General features: G+C 40.5%; 1 protein-coding gene across 7 annotated transcripts in view; it reads left to right on the forward strand.

Annotated features, from left to right (window-relative positions):
- Nucleotides 1-27,081, forward strand: part of Nos (nitric oxide synthase) — a 1,339,001-nt gene that overhangs the window by 71,328 nt on the left and 1,240,592 nt on the right. For all 7 annotated transcript variants that reach the window (XM_032601207.1, XM_031933451.2, XM_032601209.1 and 4 more), the window contains 1 exon segment: nucleotides 2,962-3,098. In XM_032601207.1, coding sequence (XP_032457098.1) covers nucleotides 2,962-3,098 — 137 coding nt within the window.

Here is a 27,081-nt window from a genome sequence, read left to right on the forward strand (position 1 = left end):
AAAACCAAATATTTTTTCTCATCTCATAATAATTAACTATAGTAAAAATCACATCATATATAGTCATATGCAGATATTTATGTGCATTTTTTATTAATTTAATTATTGTTCAAGACTTTCTATATTTTATCAATTTAATCATACTTGTATAATTAATATACCGCATTACATCAAAACATGCAACTCATCAATCGTCAAATCCGTTTCTAGCAAAAGTTTATTGTCATATTTTATTCAAATGTTTTTCCTTCTTAATTTTATTTAGTTAATAGTTTCAACAACTTTATGTTTAACTAATTTCTCATTTTACTTTATGTGATTAGCCTAAATTGGTTAAGTTAAATAGATAAAGACTCGTTCCCCTTACATGCATTGTACGTATATCTATATCTATAGGATTGAAAATTCATTTTTATTAATTACTTTTTTGTTAGCTTATTGATTTAAAATCTGATTGCTATTTTTGTTTTAGGATAAGATCGGATCTTTATGCGAGTACTAAAACAGTTTATAATTTAATGTTGGTTTAAACTTTTGATTTTATGCAAGAATTTAATAACGTACACAACATGTTTTTCTTATTTAGCGTATAAAAAGGTCTAATAATTATCTGTTATTATTATTACATTATTATATTATTATATTATATTATTATATTATTATATCATATTATTATATTATTATATCATATTATTATATTACTATATTATCTGTCATTATTTTTTATACAATTACTCTTAATACTACAGAATTTATAATAAAAATTTTATTTTTCTACCCATTAATAAGTCTTACTCTGCATATACCGGTAAAATACAAGTGTATTTATTATAAATACATGGGAGATTTTTTATTTATCAGTAGGTTGGTTACAGTATTTTTTTCAAAACTCAAAGTGTCGGCATAAAAATAACATTTTAGATATTAATAATAGGTTTTGATTTTAAAGAAGTTATTTAACAAAATATTAATTTATTGTGTAATATGTATTAGAAATACATATAACCCTAATATCAAAGCATATAATCTGTGATGTCAAAACTTTTGAAAAACTTTGTTAAATCTTCATTTTTTTAAAAGATATGTAAAATATATAGTACTCACTTTAAATATACAAGATTGTTAGTTTTGAAGTAAACAGCAGAAAGATTTAAAGTAGCCGCGTCAGCCTTCGGTTCCAACTAACTCCAATGTATTTGAAAATAAATACTTAACTACTTTATTATTTTTTCTAGTATTGCTATCAATTATCAGTCAAAAGCCGAAATAGTAAAAAGAAAAATCGAAACAATTTTTATTTGCTAGATTTTAATTTACTTTAAAAGTTATAAACTTATACTAACAGCGTTTTCACCATTCACTTGTATTAGTATATTATGGAGAAAGTACAATTGAGTCCGTCGTCCCGTACCGACCTCGGGACATACCGTCTGAAATAAGCTGTTTTTACGGGATTGGCTAATTCTGTACCGTCGATTGGGTTATCGAACAGAATTAGCCAATAATATAAAAGTGACTTATTTCAGACGGTATGTCCCGGGGTCGGTACGGGACGGGACGGGACGTATTGTACTTTCTCCCTTATATAGACAATTGTAAGAAAAAAAAAATTAGTTTTGAAAAAAACAATGTTGGCCATTGGTTTGCGCATCGTTTAATTAATTAAGAAATCAAAATACTTTATTTGTTTATGCTCCTGATAATTCTTAATTTTATGATTGACCATTCACTACGCAGATCGTCTGCATTGCAGCCGCCGCGTCAACCGCGCGGCCAAGCATAACCTTTTATTATAAATAAAAATAAACAATAAACAAAAAACTGCGACAGAGACAATACTTTCCACCAATCACAGAACGTTTAAAAAGAAAATAACATTAGCCATCAGTTTTATAATAAGGTGATATCACAATTCTGATAAGACCATCATTGAAAACGTAAGATAATATAAAAAATACGGCTTGGAGCGAACAAAATATTTCATTTGATTATGTTTTCATGGGAAGATATGCAAAACTACTCAAAAGGAGTCACTTTAGTAACTAAATTGTAACATAACCAGCTAAAAACGTGAAAAAATGGCAAAAAATCAGTTTTTGGCTCAAATCGAGTTGTGCCACCATTTTTAAGGAAAAAACGTTAGTGCCATCGTAAAGAACGGGAAAAAGTACACAAAAAAAGTCTACTTAAAAAGTTGCACCTCAAAAACAAGGGGGTCAAAATATCGATTGAAAACTTTAATAATTTTTTTAGATCCGATATTTGAGGTTATGTAATCCCAAAAAAATTGCAGTTATTCATGACATAAAAATACACCAATGTGAATTTTTAAAAAAAATTTTATCCTATAGGGACTTCAGAAAAAAATAAAATCAAAAAAACACGTTTATCGACGTTACTGCGCATGCGCACTAGGCAGAGAGCTAAAAATTTGGCAATGGGAGTTTTTTTTTTATCCCCCATCGAATGGTATATAACATATATACATTTTCCAAGGGGGCCATTTCACCATAGTAACCCGGCTATAGCCTTTGTAAAAAATTCGCCTACGTTCATAATAAAAATTACTACTCACATAAGTAAAAATCTTCAGAATGCATGTATATCCCACAATTACTTGGCGGCATTATAGTAATTTTTTCGCTAAAAGTTTTGAATAAATGAAAATGCGTGCGCCAAACTGCATTATACCTCGCACTTAAACAAAAATAGTACGTGCAACTCGTGTGGCGTTAGCACAATATACTATTTTACATTCATAACAATGAAAAAAAGCAAAATAGGAGAAAGGTAAGTGCTAAACACTTGGCAGCGGTTTTCAGTTCGTGCGACAAGAGGCTTTTGCTTAAATTTCAGCCTGATCGATCGAAAGTAGCGTCTTATCGCAATTTTGTATCAAAATGCATCTTTTTGACATAAAATCACCAATTTAGTTGTTTATGTAACTGTATTTTTTTTTAGAAAACGTTGTGTTCTAAACAAACATGTTTGGGCAGTGTTATGTCAATACCTTCTCATAGTACTGATGTTCGGCCTAAAGAAGAAGTTTTAGAACACGCTAATGACTTTTTGCAACAATACTTTTCTTCGATAAAAAGGTATTTATTACACTTAACAAACATTTCGTGACTTAATGCATTCTAATATAATAATGCAAAATATTGTAAATTATGTTTAAAATTAAGTTCGATTGCATATGTACGTCGAAATGATAACAATAAATTGGGAATCTAGCAGTAACAATTTACAAAAGACTACTACGAAATCCGATGCTGTCATAGTTCTTATTCTCAAGATTTTTCTCGTTGAGCAGGAATCAATAATAATAAGTTGTAACTGTTATCTCTTTTAAATACAGAATATAAAGACAGTGCAGTGTGAAACTGGTGAGGAAAAGTAGATTCTTCTAGCTAAGAAGATTGTACCCAAGGACACAATTGCTCAACCGTCATCCGTATCTGCAAAGCCACTTTCCTCCCTGCTACACACTGTGCTTCTTAAGAACTCGATCTAAAACATACTTTGAAGATACCTTTCATACCTAACGCAAAAGCCTATTTTTATTTGATTTGACTACAAGAATTTGTTTTTTTCTTTTATATTGTAGTCCTATATTTATATAAAGATTTTTTAATCGAAATATCGTGGTTATTTTAATTTTGATTTTAATCGTGGCACTCGTAGAGTACTTTCTCTCGTTTTTCTTTTGGCACTATACCATTTCTCCTCGTCTGTTCCCAGGACTTGCGTCAGTTCGGGGTCGGGTCTGTATTTATACAACTGCCCTCCCCCCCCCCGGCAATTTTCCACTCCGTAAATTTCCAGGCTTAGCGCTGACTTCCTGACACTTTCGCAGCTCTAGTCTTTCAAGTCTATCTAGCTTGCTGCAGTTTCTTCAGAATTGAATTCATTTGCGGCAGCGGGTATAAATCGCACCAAGTTAATGCATTTATTCTTCTAAAATCGACCCAGAATCTATATTTGCTGTTTGATTTTCGAATCATCACTACTGGGTTCGAGAAGCCCTTGTCTGCTGGCTCGATTATTATCCCGCTGCTAGCATTTCTCTCACGTGGTTGTGCATTTGTAATGTCCCACGTTCATATATTCTTGGTATGTAAGTGTGTGTAGCGCCTGAATGACTGCATTCCTGCACTCATGCAGATAACGTATACTAGAACGATTACGACAGTATGAGCCCGATCGCCCAACATCCGAGCGAGTGCTTTCACCTGCGAGTCAGTACTTCTTACGCGAGTATCACTGACTTACTTTTGTACATCATCCTTGCACGTCAGATGTTGATTGGTCGATCGCTGCCGCGTTTCAATTAATTTCACAATTCCTTGAATCGTCACCGAGGCTTTAAAAGTTCAGGAAACGATCCACGGAGCGCCTTTTGTACAAGTAACCTGTTGTCGTGCGGCTGTACCTGGTCAGCGAGTACGAGTGCTATTTCTCAGTACGCATTGCTTATTTATCTCCTTGTTTTCTAGTTAAGAGTCTGCATAGTGCAATAGGCTAAGGGCCCGTTAATAAATCTGGCGTTAGTAGTAACACAGCTTAGATAAGATTGTAAAACTTGCCACGAGTAATCGTGTAGAGTAAGGCCAATCAGTATCTGACGTGCCACGAAGGACTATGCAGTTCCAGGTCATAAAAGAGAACGAATATATAAATATATCGTAAGTTAAGTTTAATCGTACAAACGTCAAAAGTAACCATAAATAAACCACCGCACTACGTAATAAAAACAATACTATAATAACTGAATTATACAACATTGTAACATCTGCTGAGTTCCGGGTTGTTTCCAATAAAACAAAAACCATAACAATTAATCATCAGTGTATAATTCTTATTAATAATCTATAAAACCCGTAAAACAACCTAAAACCATCGAGACGAGAACAGAAGGAGTGAACACGCTTGCTGACAACACCATAAGCCACTCCGCGATACTACAGCGTAACTATACCGCTGGGACACTAACAACGTCCGCTTAAAACGGACCTGTCCGCTTACCAGTCACCGGGACAGAATATCGTCCGTGCATAAACACGCGTCCGCGCAGACGAGAAGACGCGGGACATACTTAGATCTTTGTGTCCGCATGTGACTCTAGTAACATAAGGCTATAGAGCCGAAAGCTAGTTCCTTTTAATTTAAATAATTATTCATAGACTCGCGCAGCTCGTCCTAATATCAAGTACGGTCTTTACAAAATGAGATGAGATTACATTTTTTCTTCTATTTTCCTGGAGACCGGAAAATACTTCTGTTTAATTGTCCGAGTGGATTCCATAACTATTTCGTGCTCAATCGACGTAGTAGAGCCTATTTTGCCCACCTTCTTGCCGACTATCTCGTCTAACATTTGCGTGATCCTATTACCGATTTCTGCCTTTTTCGGGCACTCTCTTTTAAAATGTTTCGTTTTTTCGCACTTCAAGTATTTTTTATTTCCTTCGCTTCGTAGTGGTACATTCTAAGCGCTAGAGTCTTTTCTCGTCGCTCCTGTGTTATTAGCCACCCTTCTACTTTAATCAGAGTTTCTTTAGGCATATTTGTTTCCTTATTATCTAAACGCGCGCTCTGAAGACTAGCGCTGACAATTTATGTGTACGCGGTCGCGTGTGTGTTTATTCACAATACGCATCTTTACTTATGCGCTTACCGCACGCATGTGTCTTGGTAGCCTGTTGCTGTAATAAGCCTAAAACCGTTTCTAATCATAGTAAAAATAAAAATAAAAATTCCAACTTCGCAAAGAACAATCTAAACTTCTAAGGCTCTTTGTTTTCTGAAAAAAAAAAAAAAAATACAATAAAACGCAACGTGGGATCAAGCGCTGCCACATACGCATCTATGCTACGAGAACATTTTTTAAAGAAATTACGTCATACAATTAATAGTGGAATTCGCCAATAATGTGTACGCACAAATACACACAGATATACACTGATACATACAGGTACACACAGATATACAGTACAGAGAGGCCCAAACCGAAAGGTCTACTACCTGGGATTTATGACAATCACGCCAGCGTCAGTCTAGTTGAAGCAGAAGCGTTTTAGTCTCTGCAGAACAGCAGCCAAGCGCATATCAAGGGAAGGTCACACAGACTATAGTTTTCTACAGCAGCTATACCTATATATACAGTCAAGCAGCAGTCATACAGTCATCATTGATATTTACACTTACTCTTGTACACATATTTTAATAATTGTTAACCAATAAAGTATTTTATATTATCATACTCAACGCATACTTCTGATATTTCCAACAATTAAAACGGAGAAAATCTTCATCTTCCTAAAAAAAAAACAAATCGCGAAAATCCTTCGTATGTGCGAGTTGTCACCTTTTCTACTGCGCGCTACGTGCGCGGTTTTATTTCAAAAATATAGCTAAACGACTTCACGAAAAAAAATCAAGAAAATGAAACAAAATCATAAATTTTTCTGCCTAATACAAACGTTGCCGTGTCTCGGTGGGATTTTGACTTGCGTGATGGATTTTAATTTGCCTGTAACTTTCCTTGAGTATTTTGCTAATTTTAAGCTTGCCAAGCTTGCCACTGCTCGACTCTTCTAGAATTCGAAGAAAAATCATGTCGAATCGTTATGTCGCTCGCACTCACGATACATAATTTCGAAAATCAATAACTTTGACCTTGCACGGTCTCAAATTGCGAAGCAACCAGTGTTTGTTTACACTCGCGTCTTTCTACTGTACCGATTCTCCACGCGCGCTCGGCGATCTGTTGTTTTAGTTTTGCCGCTACGCTTTGAAACCTCTGGCTGTTTAGCTGTTTTTGGTAGTTCGTTAAGTTCGATAGTTTTAAACCCGTTGTGGCGCCGAATTGTAACGGGGATTTTCCCGTCGGCGAAGAGGTGCTACCTGTAGGTATGTACGTCTAGGATGTAAGTCGAGAGTGCAGCATACCCGATGGCTGATGGTAAGCCCTGTGGACAAATTGCACGAATGCTGCTAGACTAGTGCGTTCATACGGTGATGCTGTTGTTGATCGCGGCAACCTCGCGATATCCGCCCATATAGCCCCCAATCTTTAGGCAATATTGCCCGAATGTTAAAATTCTAGATTGGCCAGATTAGATAATATTGTGGAAGAATTATATAACTTTTATAAATTTTTGAGCAATATTGCTGAGGACCAAAATGTCCGTTTTTTCATTGTATTGTTTATGCGGGAACCTCCAAAGCATCTAATCTTATCTCAATATTTTATTTTCAGATTGCGCAATACTGTACATAATTATGCTGCAACTATTTGGCAACATTATTATCAGATTAAACAACGTTTCACTAACATTGCAATAATATTGAAAATTTTTCGCATTAGTATAATAGTATATTTCGATACAAGTGCGCAAAAGTTGATTCTACACGAGTGGGAGGTTTGACAATCTCACGAGTGTAGAATCAACTTTCCGTATATGTATCGAACGTTATTTTTTGATACAAGGGGCGGAAAATGCGAAATTTTTAAACATTGCAGCTATGTTAGTGACATGTTGTATTAATTTTGCCTGATGGCTGCAGCAGTATTATATTCAATGTTGTGCAATCTGGATATGCAATATTGAGGCAAAATTGGATGCTGTAGGGGTTTCCGCAAAAACGCTACAATGAAAAAACGGACATTTCGGTCCTAGGCAATATTGCTTGAAAATTTATAAGGGTTATATAATCCTTCCACAATATTATCTAATCTGGCCCATCTGAAAATTCAACATTTAGGTAATATCGCCCAAACATTGAGGGCCATATGGGCGATTAGCTTGCACCGTCGACAGAAGGTTGGCATCGTTATATCTCGGGCTGGACATCACTAAAACTCACGAGCATGCAAATAAGGATATAAAAAGAGATTCGTTCAATCAGATGTTTAATCGTCCTCTCAATTCACAAAGTATTTACAATGCACTTCGTTAGCGCTGCGCCCGCTCGCCGCGTTATCCGCGTAATTATCAGAGACGTTTCAATGGCACGGTAAGCTGACTCGTCGCAGCAGGTGCCACTGGCCCGCGTGCTACGCTTTTCCCCACCCACGTACCCCCTTAACTCTGCTTCTCCGTGTCCGCGGCTGCTGCCGCGCGACGTCTCACGAGTCCGCGTTAGTACTATGCTGCGGCGCTCACTAAAATACACCCACATATACACACATGTGGTAGTAGGGCTTAGTCACCCTACTCGCTTCGCTCGTAAACCCCCTATTTTAGATTCTGTGTGATTTTTATTTACAAATATTAATTTTCATGATTTGATAATTACGTTCTGGTTGGTGAAGAATAAACGATTTTATTATTTTATATATAACGTGTGGGTTAGATGTTCGTCGAGAAAATAAAAATAAAAATGCGTTACTAAAAGTAAAAGTACTGAATTAACGTTGAAGAACATTAAAAATAAATAGTTTTTTATTTTTCTTTTTTTGTCACGCGATTGTTTTATCTATTATGTTCATAGATTAATTTTATTGAAATGACTTTTGGAAATAAATCAATAGTTACAGAAGCAGTTATCGGTCACCCTCCCTATTGCAAAATCTCACGTGAGATCTTACATGAGATCTCACCTGAGATCTCACCTGAGATCTCATGCCAAAATCTCATCTGTTATTTTGGTCCAGAAGCTGCTGCATCCTCTTATTTATTCAAAAATGAATTTTTTAATATTGGTAGTCGCCTATAAAGGAGCTTCCCTCCAAATAAGTTCAAAAAACTAGGCTTCAAAGCATTTTAGATATTTTTTCGATTTTTAAAAATATCTCATCTAAAATCTCACCTGAGATCTCAGGTAACATCTAAGGTGAGATCTCAGATGAGACATTTTTAAAAATCGACATTTCTAAAAATCGAAAAAACATCTTAAATGCTTCGAAACCTAGTTTTTTGAACTCTTCTGAGTAGGAGCACCTCCTTATAGGCGACTTCCAATATTAAAAACCTTATTTTTTATTAAATAAGAGGATCCAGCAGCTTCCGGACCAAAATTACAGATGAGATTTTGGCATGAGATCTCAGGTGAGATCTTATGTAAGATCTCACGTGAGATTTTGCAATAGGGCTGTACATTTAGACACCGCCCTCGAATGATTTTTACACTCTGACACCGAAAACAACCTGCACCTTGTCATCGACTTCCCAGGCCACCTAGTTACTGTTATTGCTCCGGAACGCAGAGTATGCACCGGCAACCTCTTAATTCTGAATATCGTAATATATTATTATATTTTCTTGAGAAAGCAATACCCACCTGTATATAGCTGTGCGGTTAACTTCACGGTCCTACCACATTTCGGACTAAAGAAGAAAAACGTGATTTTAGAATTTGTGGATTATACACTCACATATTTTAAAAATAAACAGCCTTTTCACTAATATTTTTCTTTGAATTCATAGTTTAGCTTAGAAAACACTCTAATAAGCCAAAAAAACTTATCAACAGTAATAATAAGCATTTTTTTGTGTAATGAAAAATCCCAACATCAATATAAAAGTAAATAGTGTCTCGGGCGCTAAAGCTTCGTCTGCTTTTCAAACTCGCCTTCGTGGCGCTACCACGCCACTTGATAGTTATTATATAGTGGAAGCGTATAACCTAATGTTGTAAAAATGGTATAGTTTTCGTGTAGTTAGTGCAGGATATTTTTGTGTACAGTTTGTTAGGTGTCATTAAAAGTATATAGTCATAAATAGTATGAAAAATAAGTTTACAAAAGTTTATTAAAGTAATACAGTACTAGCAAAAGACGCTTGCTTCGCTTGTAGTTAACATATGTTAGTTATTATATTTTATTTTAGAGTATGTTTAGAAAGAAAAAACTGCTGTTAAGTCCTCGGCACTAAGCTTCCTCCTATTTTCCTGTTTGTCATTGTTTCAAATCCTCTTCATCTATTATAAAAAGGCATCGTGGCGTGACACTTTTCGTTATTTCACTTCATCTCCTAAACTACCCCTTCTAAGGGTTGGGGTGGACCAGAGGCTCATCGGAAGTAAACCGAAAGTGAACAGGAAGTGAACCGGAAGTTGACTGGAAGTAAATCGGAAGTTATAGAATTTTGATCGCAGGTCGTTTTTTTTATATTTCATTTCAAACTTAAACAACTTAAACTACCCTTTCTCAGGGTTAAGGTGAACTGGAAGTTGACTGGTAGTACATCGGAAGTTGACCAGAATATGCATTGTATTTTAAAATTAATATTAATCATACCATAATTTTAAAATAATGTCATGATTAAATAATAATTCTGAGAACTTTACTTTAAACGTATTATATAGAATTATAATATTTCATTAACCACGAAGTTTTTAGTATATAATTTGTGCATACTATTCCTATCTTTTTCATTTTTTAATCTTGTTTGTTCTGTGAAATTCTCAAAAATTTCGCATTTTTACTTTAAGTATAAAATAATAACAAAACTCATATTAGAACAGAGTCCCACTGAGTTACAGCGTAAATGAGGGAGCAGCCGACGATACTGGGGCAGGGTGATTCACATGCGGTGTAATTCACCCATGCGCTCTATGCGGTGTAATTCACCCGTGCGCTATATGCGTTGTAATTCAGCCGTACTGTTTCACGCATGCGTTCTAGTTCACGCGCGTTCTAGTTCATAAAATTATTTTTTTTTTTTCGTTCTTTCAGCAGAGAAAGAAAAAATATTTGGATTTGCGGAGATTCGAACCGGGAACCTTTCGGTTAGTAGTCGGTAAACTTACCGACTTACCCGTTACGAGTTCTTGCAAGGTTAGGTTTGGATCACCATTATAAGCTTATCTACTACTACTACTACTACTTCTACTAAGTATAAATTATTGATAACTGAGATTTTATTAATTTAAACTTTTTTGATTAATTGAAAAAAAAAATAAAATAAAATGAAGTCACGGGGATTTGAACTCGAGATTTTTCGATCTCAAGCCCGTGGCCTTAGCGACTCACCCATTGTGACTTCTTAGCGTGCTACTTGAATCTTTTGTAGCCATTTTGTTCAGGCAGAAAATTCGTATTTGTAGAATACTTTTGTGAGTACTCTTTCCATTTAGAGGAGGAGGAGGAGGAGGCGGAGGATGACGAGGAATCTTTTTTTGTTTTATCGTCGTCATTTGGAAGCCTCGTGTAGCCGGAGCTGCTTCGGTTTGAACTCATTTTGATGAAATGACTCGAATGAGCGATTGCGCGAGTATTTATGCTTCATCGGACGAGATGTCATCCCACTCCATGAACATGTTATCGAAGTAGTAACGCCTCATGAGTCTGACGTTCTGTCGTGCACATGTGGCTTTGTGCGCTCCATTATGATTCGTACATATGGTGACGAGTTTTGGATAATCGATGGCTGGATAGCCGCAATCAGTGATTTCGGTGACTTTCAAATTGAATCGTTCGAGCCACTCCTTTCGTACATCACCAATGGCGAAAATCTTGCTGGCGTCCTTGAGTGCATCTCGAAGAAGATTTCCTATTTCGGTGTATTCGTAATCACCGGAGTCCCAGCTCAATCCGTGATGATAAAGTTCAAGCCATAAATTTTCACGCTTGTACTTCTCAGATAACTTGCACCAAGGAAATGGTTCTTTGAATAAAAGTACAACAGGTTTAGCGTCTTCCTCGAGGAGTAGTATGGCCAGCTCCTTCAAGACGAAGTCTTTTCCGGGTTTCTTGAAGCCCTGTATATTCACTGCGTACTCCATCTTATATGAGCGTCTTGATATCACCGCTGACGGGATTATACTGAACGATGCGATCGTGTAAGATCAAGCAGTAAGCTGAAGTTCCAGCTGGAAAGTTGTCTCGAGATTCAAATTCAAGACGAACGTCGACTGGAGCACTTTTCAAGGACTCGTTCTGCTTCGAGCAGTCGATTACTATGAGTGGTAAGTGCGAAATAAAATCGTTCTTATTTACGACAGGCTCTGAAACTTTGTCGTAGTAGAGGCTCTGGAAATTCGCAAACATATCGTACAATACGGCATATTGATAACGGTTGATGTCCAAATTTAAGTTGCCGTATGGATAGTACTGCGAGTTTAGGAAAAGTTTCACGTTGCTTATATCGCAATGGTCGAATTGACTGGTATTCTGAGCTTGCTGATTCTTACGATTTGTTTGGAATCCTAAGATTCCGAAGCGTGGTTTTTCCAACTGATTGAAAGTCTTGACAGTCCACACGTTTTTAGTCGAGGTTGGAAGAACCGGGTACTCGTATAGCTCCCAACTGCGGAAACTCATACTAATCGGACGATTCTTTTCTATGTAATTTAGAAGTCGAATGTTATTCGTGTTGGATGCTACGACGTACGGCATGAACCATTCAATTTTTATCAATTCTAATTTATATTTCTCGAAGGTAGCGACACCATCCGCAAGAGTTGCCGTCTGAATAATTGCATTCAAATCGTTTCGCGACCTCGTTAGTACGAGCTCGTGTTTCACGTTGACTACGATCTTTCTGTAATCTTCGGCAAACCCGAATATCATACTCAGCGGTATGTTGACGTCGAATTAGCCGGAGGCATTGGTCAGTGATTTAGTCTCTGTAATGTCAAACCAGCCTGCATTTTCCATTATTAAACTTTGACTGGAATTGTGTGAAATCCAGCCTTTCATGACTGTAGTCAAACCGACATTTTTACACTTGTCGATTTCTACAGCATTAATTTCATATCTGATCTCTTCGAACATGTGACAGATAGCATTGTTTACTAGCTTAGTTCGTGCTAGAGTAGTGCCATTTGGTTTAGTTAATTTACCGCAAACATGCAGCGAACTACGCGATGGCAGAAGGCTCAAATCTTGATGTTGAATGGCAATGCGAATTTCATCGCTGTTGTTGTAAGATGAGAATGCTATTCGGCATGGCGATCTGTTGCCTGATAGCATAAGGGCGGTTTTTGCCACCAAATTGCGGCAAGACTAACAGCTTGCTAGCGCTCATAACTAATCCCAACGGTGTTAGATTTGAAAATGTATACGTGTACTCCAAGTCGCTTAATCAGCCAAAGTGTACATTTTTAAAACAGCTTTTGGAGCCTCTCAAGGGTATAAAGTATTTTCCGTTCAGTGAACACGAAGAAGTTATAGCACCAGATAGCGCACTTCCCAATTCAATTATGATATTCGACGATATAGCTTGTGAAAGCAGAATAACGTCAGAGCATTCTTTTGCATGGGTAGGCATAAAAAAGTTGACTGCTTCTACCTTTGTCAGTCGTATGCGCAAGTGCCTAAACATCTTTTGAGAGATAACGTCAATTTGTTGGTAGTATTTCGACAAGATGATGTGAATTTAAAGCACTTATACGACATCATGTAAATTCTGACATGACATACGCACATTTTAAAGATTTATGCGCGCAATGTTGGTCAGATGTTAATCATGGATTTCTCATGATAGACAAAGATAGCCCAATCAATGCTGGAAGATATCGGAAGGGATTCGATCAGTTTGCTATAAATATAGCTCGTCCTTAGTACTGTATACTTAGTCTGACATTGAATGCCAAAGTGCAAGCATGTCTGATTTTCATCAAGAGAAAAACGTACTTCATCAGCTGGTCAAAGCGCGAAACGCTGTTAGGCGCAAATACAGCTTATTGAAATTTAGAAAGGATAATTTTGAGAAAGCTGTTGGAGAAATTTTTAGACCAATCGTTGATCCACTTCAAAAACTAGTTGAATCGGAAAATAAGAAATCTATCATTGCTGCTACCTCACCAGTAGATAACTCGCATAAAAATCCTTTCAAACGAAAATTAAACAAGATCAAATCTGAGCGACCCATTGACGGTGATGATGATACTTACAAATTTGACGAGGATAATGAATCTTATTGGGCGAATTCTACTATGCAAGATGAGGGAGCTGAGACAGCTTATGATACAGCTGATAGTGAGAATGAAACATCGATTAGTAAACCCAGTTTATCTTTTCTTAATCAGGCGAATCTGGACAAAATATATGGATTACGCAAGGAGAACGAAAACTACATGCTCGGAAACTCCATAGTAAAGTTCGAAGATAAGAAGATAGTAGTGGAAAATGTTGAGTATCCGAAAACTGCTGGGTTGATCGACTTGATCGTTTGCAGAAATCCTGACAAAAAAATCGTCAGTTCTGATGAAAAATTATCGCAGCATTTTAGAAGCAACGAGTGTTCACAAAAAGAAGCTCAACCCTAAGGCAGATATTCGATCTTCAAATAGCAAAAAATATACAGACTTCATCGCCCCTCTTTTCTTTGGAAAGATAGAAAAGGAAGGTGGAGCACTGCCTCGATACAAAATTGCTAGAATAAACACGCGTATGGGTTACGTATATTGGGACGATCCAAATGAACTGGTCGACCGTCTACGTTTGCTTATCGCCGAACAATCGGCTGGCAATCCCAGTCACGTGAACGAGATTCACTCGATCATAGAAGAACTTCGCGAAGGTGGTTATATACGCTGAGCATTATCCGTAAACGACATTATCAAAATGAGCGTTGACGTTTTCGGACGTAATTTGAAAAATAACGAGGGGAACCGTGGCCCTCCTGGTTTTGGTTTCAAAATCACAAAAGATGGACAGTATGACTTTGATAACAAGAGACTATGCAATGTAGCAGCGCCTCATAAACTCAACGAAGCTATCGACTTGGGTACGCTCCATGAGACGTTTTGCTGAGAAAAAACCTGTGAAGAAGATGAAGCCAAAGTTCAAAGTCGGTGACAAGGTACGAGTGAGCAATGCCAATATAGTATTTGAAAAAGGGTACACGCCAAACTGATCAACTGAGATTTTTACAATCACCAAATTAGCTGCTACTAAACCAACAACGTATCATCTAAAGGACTATCAAGATCAGCCAATCTCTGGATGCTTCTACGAGCAAGAAATATTAAAAGCTAAATATGCTGATGTATATCTAGTTGAAAAAGTTTTAAAGAGAAAAGGAAATCAAATATTTGTAAAATGGCTGGGCTTCGACAGTACTCATAATAGCTGGATAAATAAAGCTAACAGTGTATAACATGATAAATGTTTTTTTTTAATAATAAAATCAATTTTTTTTTATTCAAGTGAACAAAATAATTTATTTACTTATTCATAACTGCCGCGCCCCTACGTACAAACTTATAACTATCTTATTACATATAAGCAAAAACACGCACACACATGCAAATACGCATACGCAGACAGGCACATACACGCGCACACTTTGCCTTGCAATCATACATTTTACTGACTAGAACTTCACTCGTCAACGTAGCACGTTTTACAAACTAACTTAAAACTATTAGAACGCGCGCAGACTTAGACACTACGAGTGAGAACAAGTCTATTCACAACTAGTTCTCGTTTAGACTAGTTCAGACTAGTTTTACACACACACGCGCACGCACTATTTGCCTGAAAACTCGACTACGTATCCGCCACGGTATGTCACGAACAGTTCGAGCTTGTTGGCATCATCCTGCATGTTCTCATAGAAACGGTCGTCTTTCAGGAAGGTGTCAGAGACCTTCTTCGGGAGGAAGATGTCGAACTCCCTGTTCAGCTCTGCCACGATCTTAGAGCCGAACTTGGTCTTGACTTCCTTCAAGACTGTGATCATGTATATTTGGTCCTTTTCCAGCTCGGACAGCTTCTTCGTCGGCAGGAATCCTCCCTTAGCGATGCGATTGAGATTTTCCATATCCATCTGAAACGTAAGAGTTAATTAGTCATAGTAATAATTATCAAATATTATAAATGTGTGTGCATTTTATGCTACTTACCTTTGAATAGTTTCTCTCTCTCTCTCTCTCTCTCTCTCTCTCTCTCTCTCAGTTGTGAAGATCGTCGTCGTCGTCGTTGCTCTTTCGTTTCTTCGTCGGCGGTGATCTTTCAGTAGAGGTAGGTCCTTCAATGGACTGTTCAGGAGACAGTATGAGCTCCTGGCTCCAGGGATCCCACTCATATAGGCAGAGCTCCACTAGATCCCCCTCTCCGAATATCGGCGGGTCGACTGCGGCGGCGATAGTGATTGGCTCGACCACCGCTATTTCTCCTTCTCTTGACGGCCCAGCAATTGCGATTGGTTCAACCCCTTCCAAATTAGCTTCTCCATCCCTTGACGGTCCGGCGATTGACTGTTCTTCTTCTTCTCTTGGTGTCAGTTCTGCTGCCGTTGGCTGCTCATCCACGATAATACTGTAGTGTCCCCAAGGCAGTGTATCCGTTTGCACAGGCTGGAGAAAACGTTTGTCATCCCGAGTACTGAGAGCTATTTTCACTTCCTTCTCAATGAAAAGCTTGTGCTCTCTCGACCGAATGTTCCGCTGCTCTCGGGTGATAATCGTATTTTCTCGAAGGCACTAGATGTAGTCGTCAAAGTCGACGGTGGCCTTGACTACCGAGCTCTTGACAACCTTTGCATTTTTAATGGGTTTCTAATTTTGTACTTGTATGGCGTACATTTTGCTTCTGAGTCTAACAAACTCGAGCAAAATATCGCCGTTGCACTCGTCCTTCATCAGGCCCACTATCTTCTTATTGAGACGAGGCATGCCAAATCGATTGTTCTCGGCGTAGTCTGAAGTGTCAAACTCGTGAATGTCTGTGCGCATTACTTTGTACATGTTGAGGTTTGTCACTTCGGAGACCAAGCTATTTGTATCGGTATAAAGAAGCTTGCACTTATCACCGACATGTCCGAGCATGTAATCATAGTGGAAGCGATATATCAGCGTTTTAGACAAGTCTAGAACGCTCAGTCCGATATATATCGGCTTCTTGATGCAGACTTCGGCACGTCCTTCCCACTTGGTCAGCAGCTTGATCTCAACGTGCTTTCTATCGTTCTCCATCGTTTTTCCATACACAGCGTTATTGAAGAGTTTGAAAAGCTGTTTTCAAACTCATTCTTGGCAGCTGTTCGCTTAGCACTGTTTAAGTCTATGTATGGCTTTAAACATTTGCTCTGCTCAAATTCCAGAGCGCGATGGATTTTCTTGAGTCGAAGTCCGTGCGCCATGGCTTGCTTCAAGGCCCTGTAATGGATGACGTAGTTCTTCTTGTCGTGAAGAGTAGTCATCAATTTCTTCTGCTTTGAACCCGGTGGACACATGTGCTCGGCGCAGAATGGCATATCTCGATGCGCACCGTGAAGCGTTACTGGATACTCGAGATCCACTTCGATAATGTATCCTTTCGTATGGTCATCGGGAACGTTGAAGAAGTCGGGCTTCTCAAGATTAGTTACCCACTTGAACTTTTCATAGGGTAACGACTCGGTCATTGCCCAGCCACACAGGTTGTTGGCATCGTAGTACATGAGGTACTTTTCGTCAGCATCAGCATCATAACCCTCCTCCACGTATGGATTGTTAGCCTTCGCGTACCGATTACAACACTGGCTAATACCTCCTCGTATGACACGCTCAACAAACATCAGCATATCAATGTTAGTCAGGAGATCAAGTCGAATCTAGAAAAAAAAAAAATACTTTGTAAATATTTAGAACCCATTTTAACATTATCTATTATCATTATATTCACCTGTGTATATTTCAACATAGCGTCCCATGACAGACCTGGCGCCGTGTAGTAGTGGGCTGAATCCAAGCCATATGCATCTAGACAATTACTTCTGAAATTCTCAAAGACTTCGGCTAAAAGTATGACGTCAGTCTTGAGATACAGATCAGAGTACTGTCCGAGAGTTTGTATGTTGAAATCCTTCCATACTTTTTCAGCGTGTTCAAAATCTTCGTTGGAGATGTGCGCGTCGTACAGACTACTAAAGAAATCTTCTTTCGTTGGAAGAACAACCTCGTCGAGTTTAGCGAGCAAGGAGACATAGTTATACGGAAATACGCCTTTTCTTTTCAACAAGCTGATCTGCTCGGAAGTAAATCCATCCTTGTGACAAACTCATTCCAACGTGTCAAGTTTCTTCAGGTATGACGATAATTTGTCCAGTGACGATGGCATGAATCTGAACGAGTCTATGCAGCGTATGTTTATATCTGTGCCTTCTACAAACTTCGTGAAAGATATGTATCTTTCCTTGGTTTGAGGCAGCAGATACACGCGTCCAGGAAAACTTGTAGCAATCTCCTTGATGAACAGATGCGCATCGTATCCGCTGAGATTGTGAAATATCACTGGAATTGTCCTGGAATCCTGATAGTTCAGGTTGCAAGAATTATGTGCAGGACCTCTATATCTGTAGAAAAAAGAAAAAAATATTGGAGTTGCATATACACGAACATATAATATTCTTATACAGAGAGAGAGAGAGAGAGAGAGAGAGAGAGAGAGAGAGAGAGAGAGAGAGAGAAGGATTACTTACTCTCCTGTGGATGACAGTGATCTCGAATCTTCGCATCTTTCGGAGTAAAAGGCTTCTCGCATATGTGGCATTTACGAGCTCTCGTAAACTCCAGTCTCTGCGCATCAGTCAAATCTTTCATTGCCACTGGATTTTTGTACATATTTTGCACGTTCAGAGCAAGAGCATGGAGATTGCTAACAAACCATTTTGCAGGGCTTTCTTCTTCCTCGCTCTGCTGTCGATAGTTCTTGTATACAGATAGAGAGTCGTTGTAGCTACATTTGATGAAAAATCCAACACTGATGGCTTGTGCTGCTGATATTCACGCTTGTGATCGTCGACTGGTTCAAGTAGACACTCAAAGTCAGCTTATACTACAAACGGCACTCTATTTTTGTGTACAAAGTTTTTAAATTGCAGTACACTATCTCTTTTATTTGGAAGCACTACCTTATATTGATTGAGTTTCATGCAATCAACGGTATGCGATGCCAATTTTTTCTTGGTTTGAAAGTAATGTAAACATCTATCACACAGGTGTATTTTGCCACAGTGTCTACTCAACTGTCTCAACAAGAGCCGAGAGAGATTTTTTATCCATACATAATGAAAGCTGTACGGTTTCGTAGGCTCTCTCTCTCTCTCTCTCTTCTTCTACTTCTTCATCGTTGTAGATGCTTTGACATGTTTGTCTCTTTTTTGAGCAGTCAAGTGTCGAGGTAATACGATATATTCCTCACCCTTCTTCTTTAAGAAGTAAACGTTTATAGAAATTTCATTCTGCCTCTCAAACTTGACAACGTTTCTTGGGTCTACGGGAAATTCAATCCCATCAAAGTTATACTTATCAATATGCTGCGTATAAGACGATACTCGATGAGGATTGGTTTCAACAGGATGCAGAGCCGACAAGATTGCCCATTTGAAGCACAAATTATCGTTAACATTTATCACGTTTATACATGCTTTCTTGTTCTTGATAATAGGCGGCAAATCAATGTAGGAGCTGCCTCGCAACGGATTGTATTTGTTGATTTTTACAACTAAAATTAGCATCGTTCGCAGAATCCAGCCCGATTCTTGCTCCTGAAATTCTTCAGAGTCCACATCGATACGCTGTACAACATTTGACATAAACCAGTCGTCCAAGTCTGTGCTTGAGTGTATCGACACTGTTTCTGTGTTGAAGTACTTGATATCCGATACCTCTTCACCACTTTTCACATTCACGTATTCGGCAGCCAGCACCGCGTTCACTTTAATATTATGTTCTTTTTCGAGAGTTTTATTCACTTGCGAAACGAACTGCTGACGCGCATCTTTCAAAAACTTTGATATCTCAAGATGCCTGCGATTCGTGATCACACCCGTTTTTATTCGGTTCTCGAAAGCACTGTCAACGTCATCCCATTTCACGGATGGAACGTTCACTACAACAACACCTGCTCCAACAACTTCAGCGTTGAGTTCATGCTCACGTATCAAAAGTACAGTACTTTTTAGAAGAGCAATAGCAGATTGCAGTTTTTGTCTATCTGCTACTGTCAATCTAGCAGAATATGCAAAGTCACTTGCATTAGCTATTACCGCATCACCAAGATCCAACCATCTTCTTATGTCCTCAGGGCTGGCGTTACCAGCTCACACGCTTAGGTAGCACTTCCACAGGTGAAGGGATGTCTCCTTGATGTACTGCGCCATGATGATGATTATACTCAGGAGAGAGAGAGAGAGAGAGAGAGAGAGAGATTTAGATTAATTGCTCTTTATTTTTGTACATTTTGTTGTACATATAACAAATATAGTGTATTATGATAAAGGAATAAATAAAATTTGTGTAAGGGTATATAGTATAAGGTGTGTGTGATGTTGAGAGATGACATGAGATGAAAGAGAATGTATGTATGTTTGTGCGATGTTTATGTGTTTTCCAAATTAAAGAAATAATTTTTGGCTGCTTGTTTGAAGTGTGATATGGATAGTGTGTCGCGAAGTTGAGATGGAAGGCTGTTCCAGAGGTAGGAGGCGCTGATGAAAAATGAATTCCTCAGCGTCTCCGTCTTGAAGGACGGGATGTCCAGTGGAGTCACCTCACCCCTGACAGGCCTGAGTTCGACGTGGAAGTCAAAATAGGCTAGTAGATAAGCTGGTATTGAGGTGTTGAAAATTTTTCTAAGAAAACAGGCCATGAAGTACTTCCTACGTCCGGCGGTGGTGAGCCATTGCAACTCACGCCTGTAAGGGGAGATGTGCTCGTCCCTCTTTACACCATAGATGTATCGGATTCCCGTATTGACAAGCCTCTGCAGTTTTAAGTCAAGCTCTTGAGTCAGGTCGCAGTAAACAAGTGAGCAGTAGTCGATGAGGGGAAATAGGAGTGCTTGCACCAAATGTTGGCGCAACCTGAGGCTAGTGCTCTTCCGAAAGAAATATAGCCGATACATTAAAGAGTGAGCACGTTTACAAGTTTGTGTAACGTGCTCTTTCCACGTAAGTTTTGAGTCAAGCACCAGCCCCAGGTTGCGCACAGATGATTCAAAGTTGACCTGGGCCCCCCCTATATTTATATAGGTGTTAGCAGTAGAAGGTAGAGCATTGATATAGTAGGGTGAGCCCAGGACGATCGCCTTAGTCTTACTAACATTCAGCTTAAGTCTGTTTAGTGCTGCCCAGCCCATTATCCTCTCGGCGTTAGCACTCATCTTGTCAGAACAGGAATCGAGCTCCTCAAGGGGGCATTGACAGTAGATTTGCAGATCATCCGCGTAGACTAGATGGGATACATCTGAGTCAAGGCAGAGGCCGATGTCATTGATGTATAACGCGAACAATAAGGGGCCCAAGACTGACCCCTGTGGGACACCGGTGTTTAGTGGTAGGAATGTAGAGAGTTCGTTGTTGTCACCAATGACGGCCTGTTCTCTACCAGAAAGGTAAGATGCAAGCCAGCGGATAACCTGCTTGGAGAAGCCGAAGGAGGGTAGCTTTCTGAGTAGCCTGACGTGACACACTGTATCAAACGCCTTGCTAAAATCAAAAAGAAGCAGAAGGGTGACCTTCTTCCTGTCCATTCCAAGCCTGATATCATCAGTCAGCTTAATCAAGCCGGACTGCGTGCTGTGGCCAGTGCGAAAACCAGTTTGGAAACTATCAAGATAGAGTCTAGTTTCAAGGTATTCAGAGATTTGATTGTGCACCAGCCACTCCAGCGCCTTGGATAGAAAGCAAAGTAGGGAAATCGGTCGGTAGTCAGTTACAGCTGTAGGAGAGTTGATCTTGTTTAATGCTCTTACGAGCGATGATTTCCAGGCAGAGGGAAAGCATGCCTCACTCAAAGACAGGTTGAAAATTTGACAGATTAAAGGAGTGAGTATTGGTAGTGCTTTAGAGATTTTAACCTGTGGGATGCCATCGCTTCCCCTGGCCTGGGTATTGAAATGTGAAACTGCAGCTAACACGTCCGATTATGTGATGGCCCTGAAGATAAAGTGTTCAGGGAGGTCTAGACTCTCGAGGGTCCGCAGATACTCCTCGACAGATGGAGCTTGAGGGTCATTTGAGATGGAACTGAAGTGTTCGTTGAGAGCATCTGGAGAGAACCGAGCAGGTGGAGAAGATTTAGAGGTGGTAATGACAAGATTTTCAAGTTCTCTCCATATCTCTGCAACGTCGGTTAGAGTAGACAAGCGTGAATAATAGTAATTCAGCCTGGCTTCCTCGACCCGTTGATGAGCGTCATCCCTTGCGATTCTATAAAAGTATAGATCCCAAGGTAGACGACTTCTGCGAAAACGCCTGTAGAGCCTATTCCTTTCAGTTAAAAGGTCACGAAGAGCCGCGGTGAACCACGGGTGACGTTTACGTCCAGGTGTCACAGTCTTTAATGGGGCGAGATGATTTATGGCTTTTGTGATGTTTTCGTTGAGGATGGTGATGCATTCGTCAAGTGATGAATGATGACCAGTCGCATGCGCTAAGGAAGTCCCTTAGCTTCTCAGCACAGATTCCTTTGTAGTTTCTGTAAGTGTAGGTATTAGGTACGTAGCGTGGAATCTGTACGTCGAGTGTGGCTGTAATAAGGTCATGTCCATTAATGAAAGGTGTGTCAGTCTTCCAGTATGAGAGCAGGCGATCCTGCTCATCGATTAAGCAAAGGTCAAGCCAGGTGTCAGAGTCTTGTCTATGATGAGTTGCACCATATGGCACAGAAATAAGGGAGTTCTCGTCGATGAAAGCCTTGATGAAATTGGCGTCTTCAGACGAGGAAAGTTGGTCAGCATTGAAATCACCCATGATGACCTTCGTGGAGTAGTTGTGCATGTGTGTTGTTAGTTGCTCAATAAAGTTAGATCCCTGGATAAAGGGAGAATGAGGAGGGCGATACACAACCCCCACTAAGATGGGCGATATTCCCTTAGCTGTGATTTCACAGAAAAGATACTCCGGCTTACCTGGTTTGCCCGACCATTCACCATCAGATGACGAGATGATACAAGCTGTCAGTGAGTGATGGATGTAGAGAGCCACACCTCCACCGTTCCTGTTTCTGTCCCGTCTGTAAAGAGTGTAATCGTCCAGTGAAGGGATAGACGATATCTTGTCGCTTAGCCAGGTCTCGGTCACAGCCACTACGTGGAAGGGGGAACGAGTGGACAAGAAGAACCTGATCATCTCAATGTGACCCGTAAGGGAGTTCGCATTGAGATGACAGACCCTGAGACCCCCAGACAGAGACGCTTTAGATGTAGATGTGGATGTGTTTGATGTTTTAGACGGTGGTTTTGGTGGAATGATGTGTAAGTGTTTTAATGTGTGGTGTCCGTGTTGGCTATTGGCGGTGTTCGGGCTAAAAAATCTTCCAGATCAGCCTCTGTAGTGATGATGGTGGCCCGTTCATTGTCTTCGCCAGAACGGATGAGGATCCTACCATCCCTCACAAAAGAGCGGCATCCTTTCCTCCTCTTTGCCTCCAGCCTTGCCCTGATTCGCAGCTTGTGAATATCTGGAGGAAGCAGCTCATTTATATTGATGAGTCCCTGATGGTCTGGACAGAGAGCTCTCGCTTCCTCCAGTAGCGCAGCATCCAGTTCACTAGTGTGAAGTTTGCGCTTCCTGGCTTTGGCCACTATGATGGAGCGGGCCAGTGCACTGGAAGAGAGGGTGACAGCAAGTGGTGGAAGTCTGCTGTCACCCGGCGCGCTGATGTTCGTTGTGTCCAGTCTCCCCATGATCCTGACGGACGCCACATCCCGCTTCAGGACCGTGGGATCCAGTGCAGCCAGGACCAAGTAGGCCAGGAGCTGCAGTGATGTCTCCTGGGTGTAGCCCAGGCCGGTGATCACCACCACGTTGTTGGAAGTACGCTCCTGCTTCCTCTTTAAATCGGCCAGCTCGCTGCGGATGGTATTGAGCTCCTCCGAGGCCGGCGCAATGCTGTTGTTCTGCTGCTCTACAGGGCTCCTTGACGACAGCTGTTGAATTTGTGCCTGCAGCTCAGAGATGGAGGACTCGGCTTTACTTAGCCGAGTGTTGAGCGCAGGCAAGTCGTCAAGGGCTTTGAGGCGTTTCTCAAGCGGACCAAGTCGCTTCTCGATTTTTGAGACCTGTTCAGACACGGTGTTTTGCGCCTGAAGGGCCTCATTTTGGACCCGCTTGATATCATCCAGTGCCGCAATGATGTCCTTGAGGGACGCCTCGATTGACGCCTGTGTCCTCGCCGGCGACTGCGCTCTGGAGCCGGCAAGAGATGGAGGCGCAGACCTATTCTTCTTGGGCACACCTGTTAAAGGAGTGCCCTTGGTGGATGTGCTTGCCGTTGCCGCTGTCGCTGCCGCTGCCCTTGCCCTCGTCTGCGTGGTCTTGGGCGTGCCGACGTCTGTATATTCTGCTGCACAGGCAGCACAGACGAGTGTGGCATCATTCCCCACCATTATGGACCGAAATGAGACACATATGGTGTGGAAATGGTCATTGCACAACTCGCATGTCTTCATTCTTCCCCTGGCTGCTTTGTTGCATTGAGCACACATAACAGGTGTTTCGGCACTTTTTCCACCAATTCCGCTCATTCTGGACGAGGTTATGTCACTGTCGATAACTTACTGACAGTCGATAAAGTAGAGTATGTTGGAGGATAATAGCTGGTGGTAAGTTATCGACTGTTTTTTATGGTAGCGACGCTGACGGAGGAAAGAGAGACGCCGTGCAGCGAGGAGAAAAGCCGTGCGTGTTTGCAGGTTATGTTTCAGCGACAGATGTTGTAGCAGGAAAAAAAAGCAGAGTAGTAGATTGCAGCCTCCAGTGAATAATATGTCACAATGAAGGTTGCAGAATAGCGCATGCAACAGACTACAAAAGAATAGGCCCGAAGGCAACGTGCGGCAGTAAGAGTGCAGAGAAAAATGAGTAAAGCAAAGCAGGACTATATGTACTCACGTGAAGTTGGCAGGTTAGCAGAGAGAGAGAGAGAGAGAGAGAGAGAGAGAGAGAGAGAGAGAGAGAGAGAGAGAGAGAGAAGTCTTGATCTCAAGAGAGGTTGAAGTTCCTATTTACGAATCGCATAACACCGTCTATCGAATCAATCGTCTCTTGGATTCCAAAGTTGAATGTACTTATACATATACATTATACATATACTGTAAACCGTAAACCAGCGGTTTTCATTCACGAAACAGCGTATCATAAAGAGTGCAGATTACGCGAAATTGTTTTACGCGAGATTATTTGAATAAATTGAATTATTACGGCATAAATCGTGAGTGAGATCGATCCGAGACCTTTGTTCCGTCATACCTCTTGTCACACAATTCATTCGTATCTCAGACGCCTTCGCTAAGGACAAGCAAATAGCAGAGCCTTCAGGATAGCAGAGGCAAGGACTACAAGGTAGGTGTCGTCACAATATTTATTACTCTGTCTCTCCCTCTCTCTCTCTCTGGTGAATGAAGTCAGGTAAGCCTGAATATCTCTTCTGCGAGGTATCGGCAAAGGGAATCTCTCCGATCTTCGTGGGGGTTGTGTATCGTCCTCCTCGCGCTCCATTCTTCCAAGGCTCTAACTTTATAGACCAGCTAACAACCCACATGCACAGCTACTCCACGAAGTTCATAATGGGAGACTTCAACTCTGACCAGCTTTCTACATCTGAAGATGCCAAGTTCATCAAGGCCTTCATTGATGAAAATTCCCTTTCTTCTGTCCCCTATGGTGCCACGCATCATAAACAGGGTACGGATACCTGGCTTGACTTGTGTCTAATCGACGAGCAGGATCGCCTGCTGTCACACTGGAAGACAGACTCACCTTTCATCAATGGACATGACCTTATCACGGCCACTTTCGACGTACAGATTCCACGATACGTACCTAACACATACTCCTACAGAAACTTTAAGGGAATCAACGCCGAGAAGCTAAGGGACTTTCTTAGCGCATGTGACTGGTCATCCCTCACTGCTTCATCTCTTGACGAATGCATCTCTACACTTAACGCTAACCTCACTAACGCCATTAATCATCTCGCCCCATTACGGACTGTAACACCGAGAAAACAATGTCACCCGTGGTTCACCACGGCTCTTCGTGACCTTGTATCTGAGAGGGAGAGACTTTACAGGCGTTTCAGGGACTCCAAGCTTGATTCAGATCTCCGCTTATACAGACTAGCTAGAGACAATGCTCACAAACAGGTCGAGGAAGCCAGGCTGAATTATTACTATTCACGCCTGTCAACCTTGACTGATGTTGCCGAGATCTGGAGAGAGTTGGAGAAACTTGGAATTTCTGCCACTAAGGCCCCTTTGCCACCTCACTTTAGCATAGATGAACTCAACAAGCATTTCAGCTCGATCTCCAATGATCCATTAGCTCCTGCTGTTGAGGAGTATCTTCTAACCCTGGAAAGTCTTGACCTCCCGGAAAATTTCGAGTTTGGCACCATAACGGAATCGGACGTGTTGGCTGCAGTATCGCACTTCGACACCCAGGCCAGGGGAAGCGACGGCATCCCTCAGGTTGTTATCTCAAAAGCACTGCCAGTTCTCGCTCCTCTACTATGTCACATTTTCAACCTGTCTCCGAGCGAATCCTGTTTCCCATCTGCCTGGAAATTGTCGTTTGTGCGTGCCCTCAACAAAGTCAGTTCACCAACAGCCCTGACTGAATACCGTCCGATTTCACTTACGTCAAGAACATTAGTATGACGTCTTTTTTCAATGAGGAAATGATCAATTTGGTTCTGTGTGGCCCCGTCCGGCGATGTCCACGTTGCCTTGTGTATGTTCTTGTACTTAAGACACGTAGTTTTGATTATAAGATCTTTTGCCGCCGCGAAATTTATGACCCTAATACCGTTATCATTGCTGGCTTCGTGGAGGCTTTCCTTACCTATAGTAGACCTAAACATTTCCTCCCTACCTATTTTAGCATTGAAATCGCCTAATACTATTCTTGTGTCGTAAGACGCGAACTGGACGATTACCTGCTCTAAAGTTTCGTAATAGAGATCCTTAGCTTCTTCTTCTTTGTCCTCCGTAGGACAGTGTACATTAATAAATACATATCTATACCATTCACCTTCGATAATGATGTACGAGAGCCTATCATTGACGGATTTGAAACTTTCAACCAAATGTATGATGCTTTTGCTTACGAGAAATCCGGTGCCTAGAGATCCCCCACTCCCGGCCCCATACAGGTACGTGAAGTTACCCGATGCTAGTACTCCGCCATCTGGCCACCGCGA

The sequence above is a fragment of the Nasonia vitripennis genome, assembly GCF_009193385.2.
Source record: "Nasonia vitripennis strain AsymCx chromosome 1 unlocalized genomic scaffold, Nvit_psr_1.1 chr1_random0002, whole genome shotgun sequence".
NCBI lineage: Eukaryota > Metazoa > Arthropoda > Insecta > Hymenoptera > Pteromalidae > Nasonia > Nasonia vitripennis.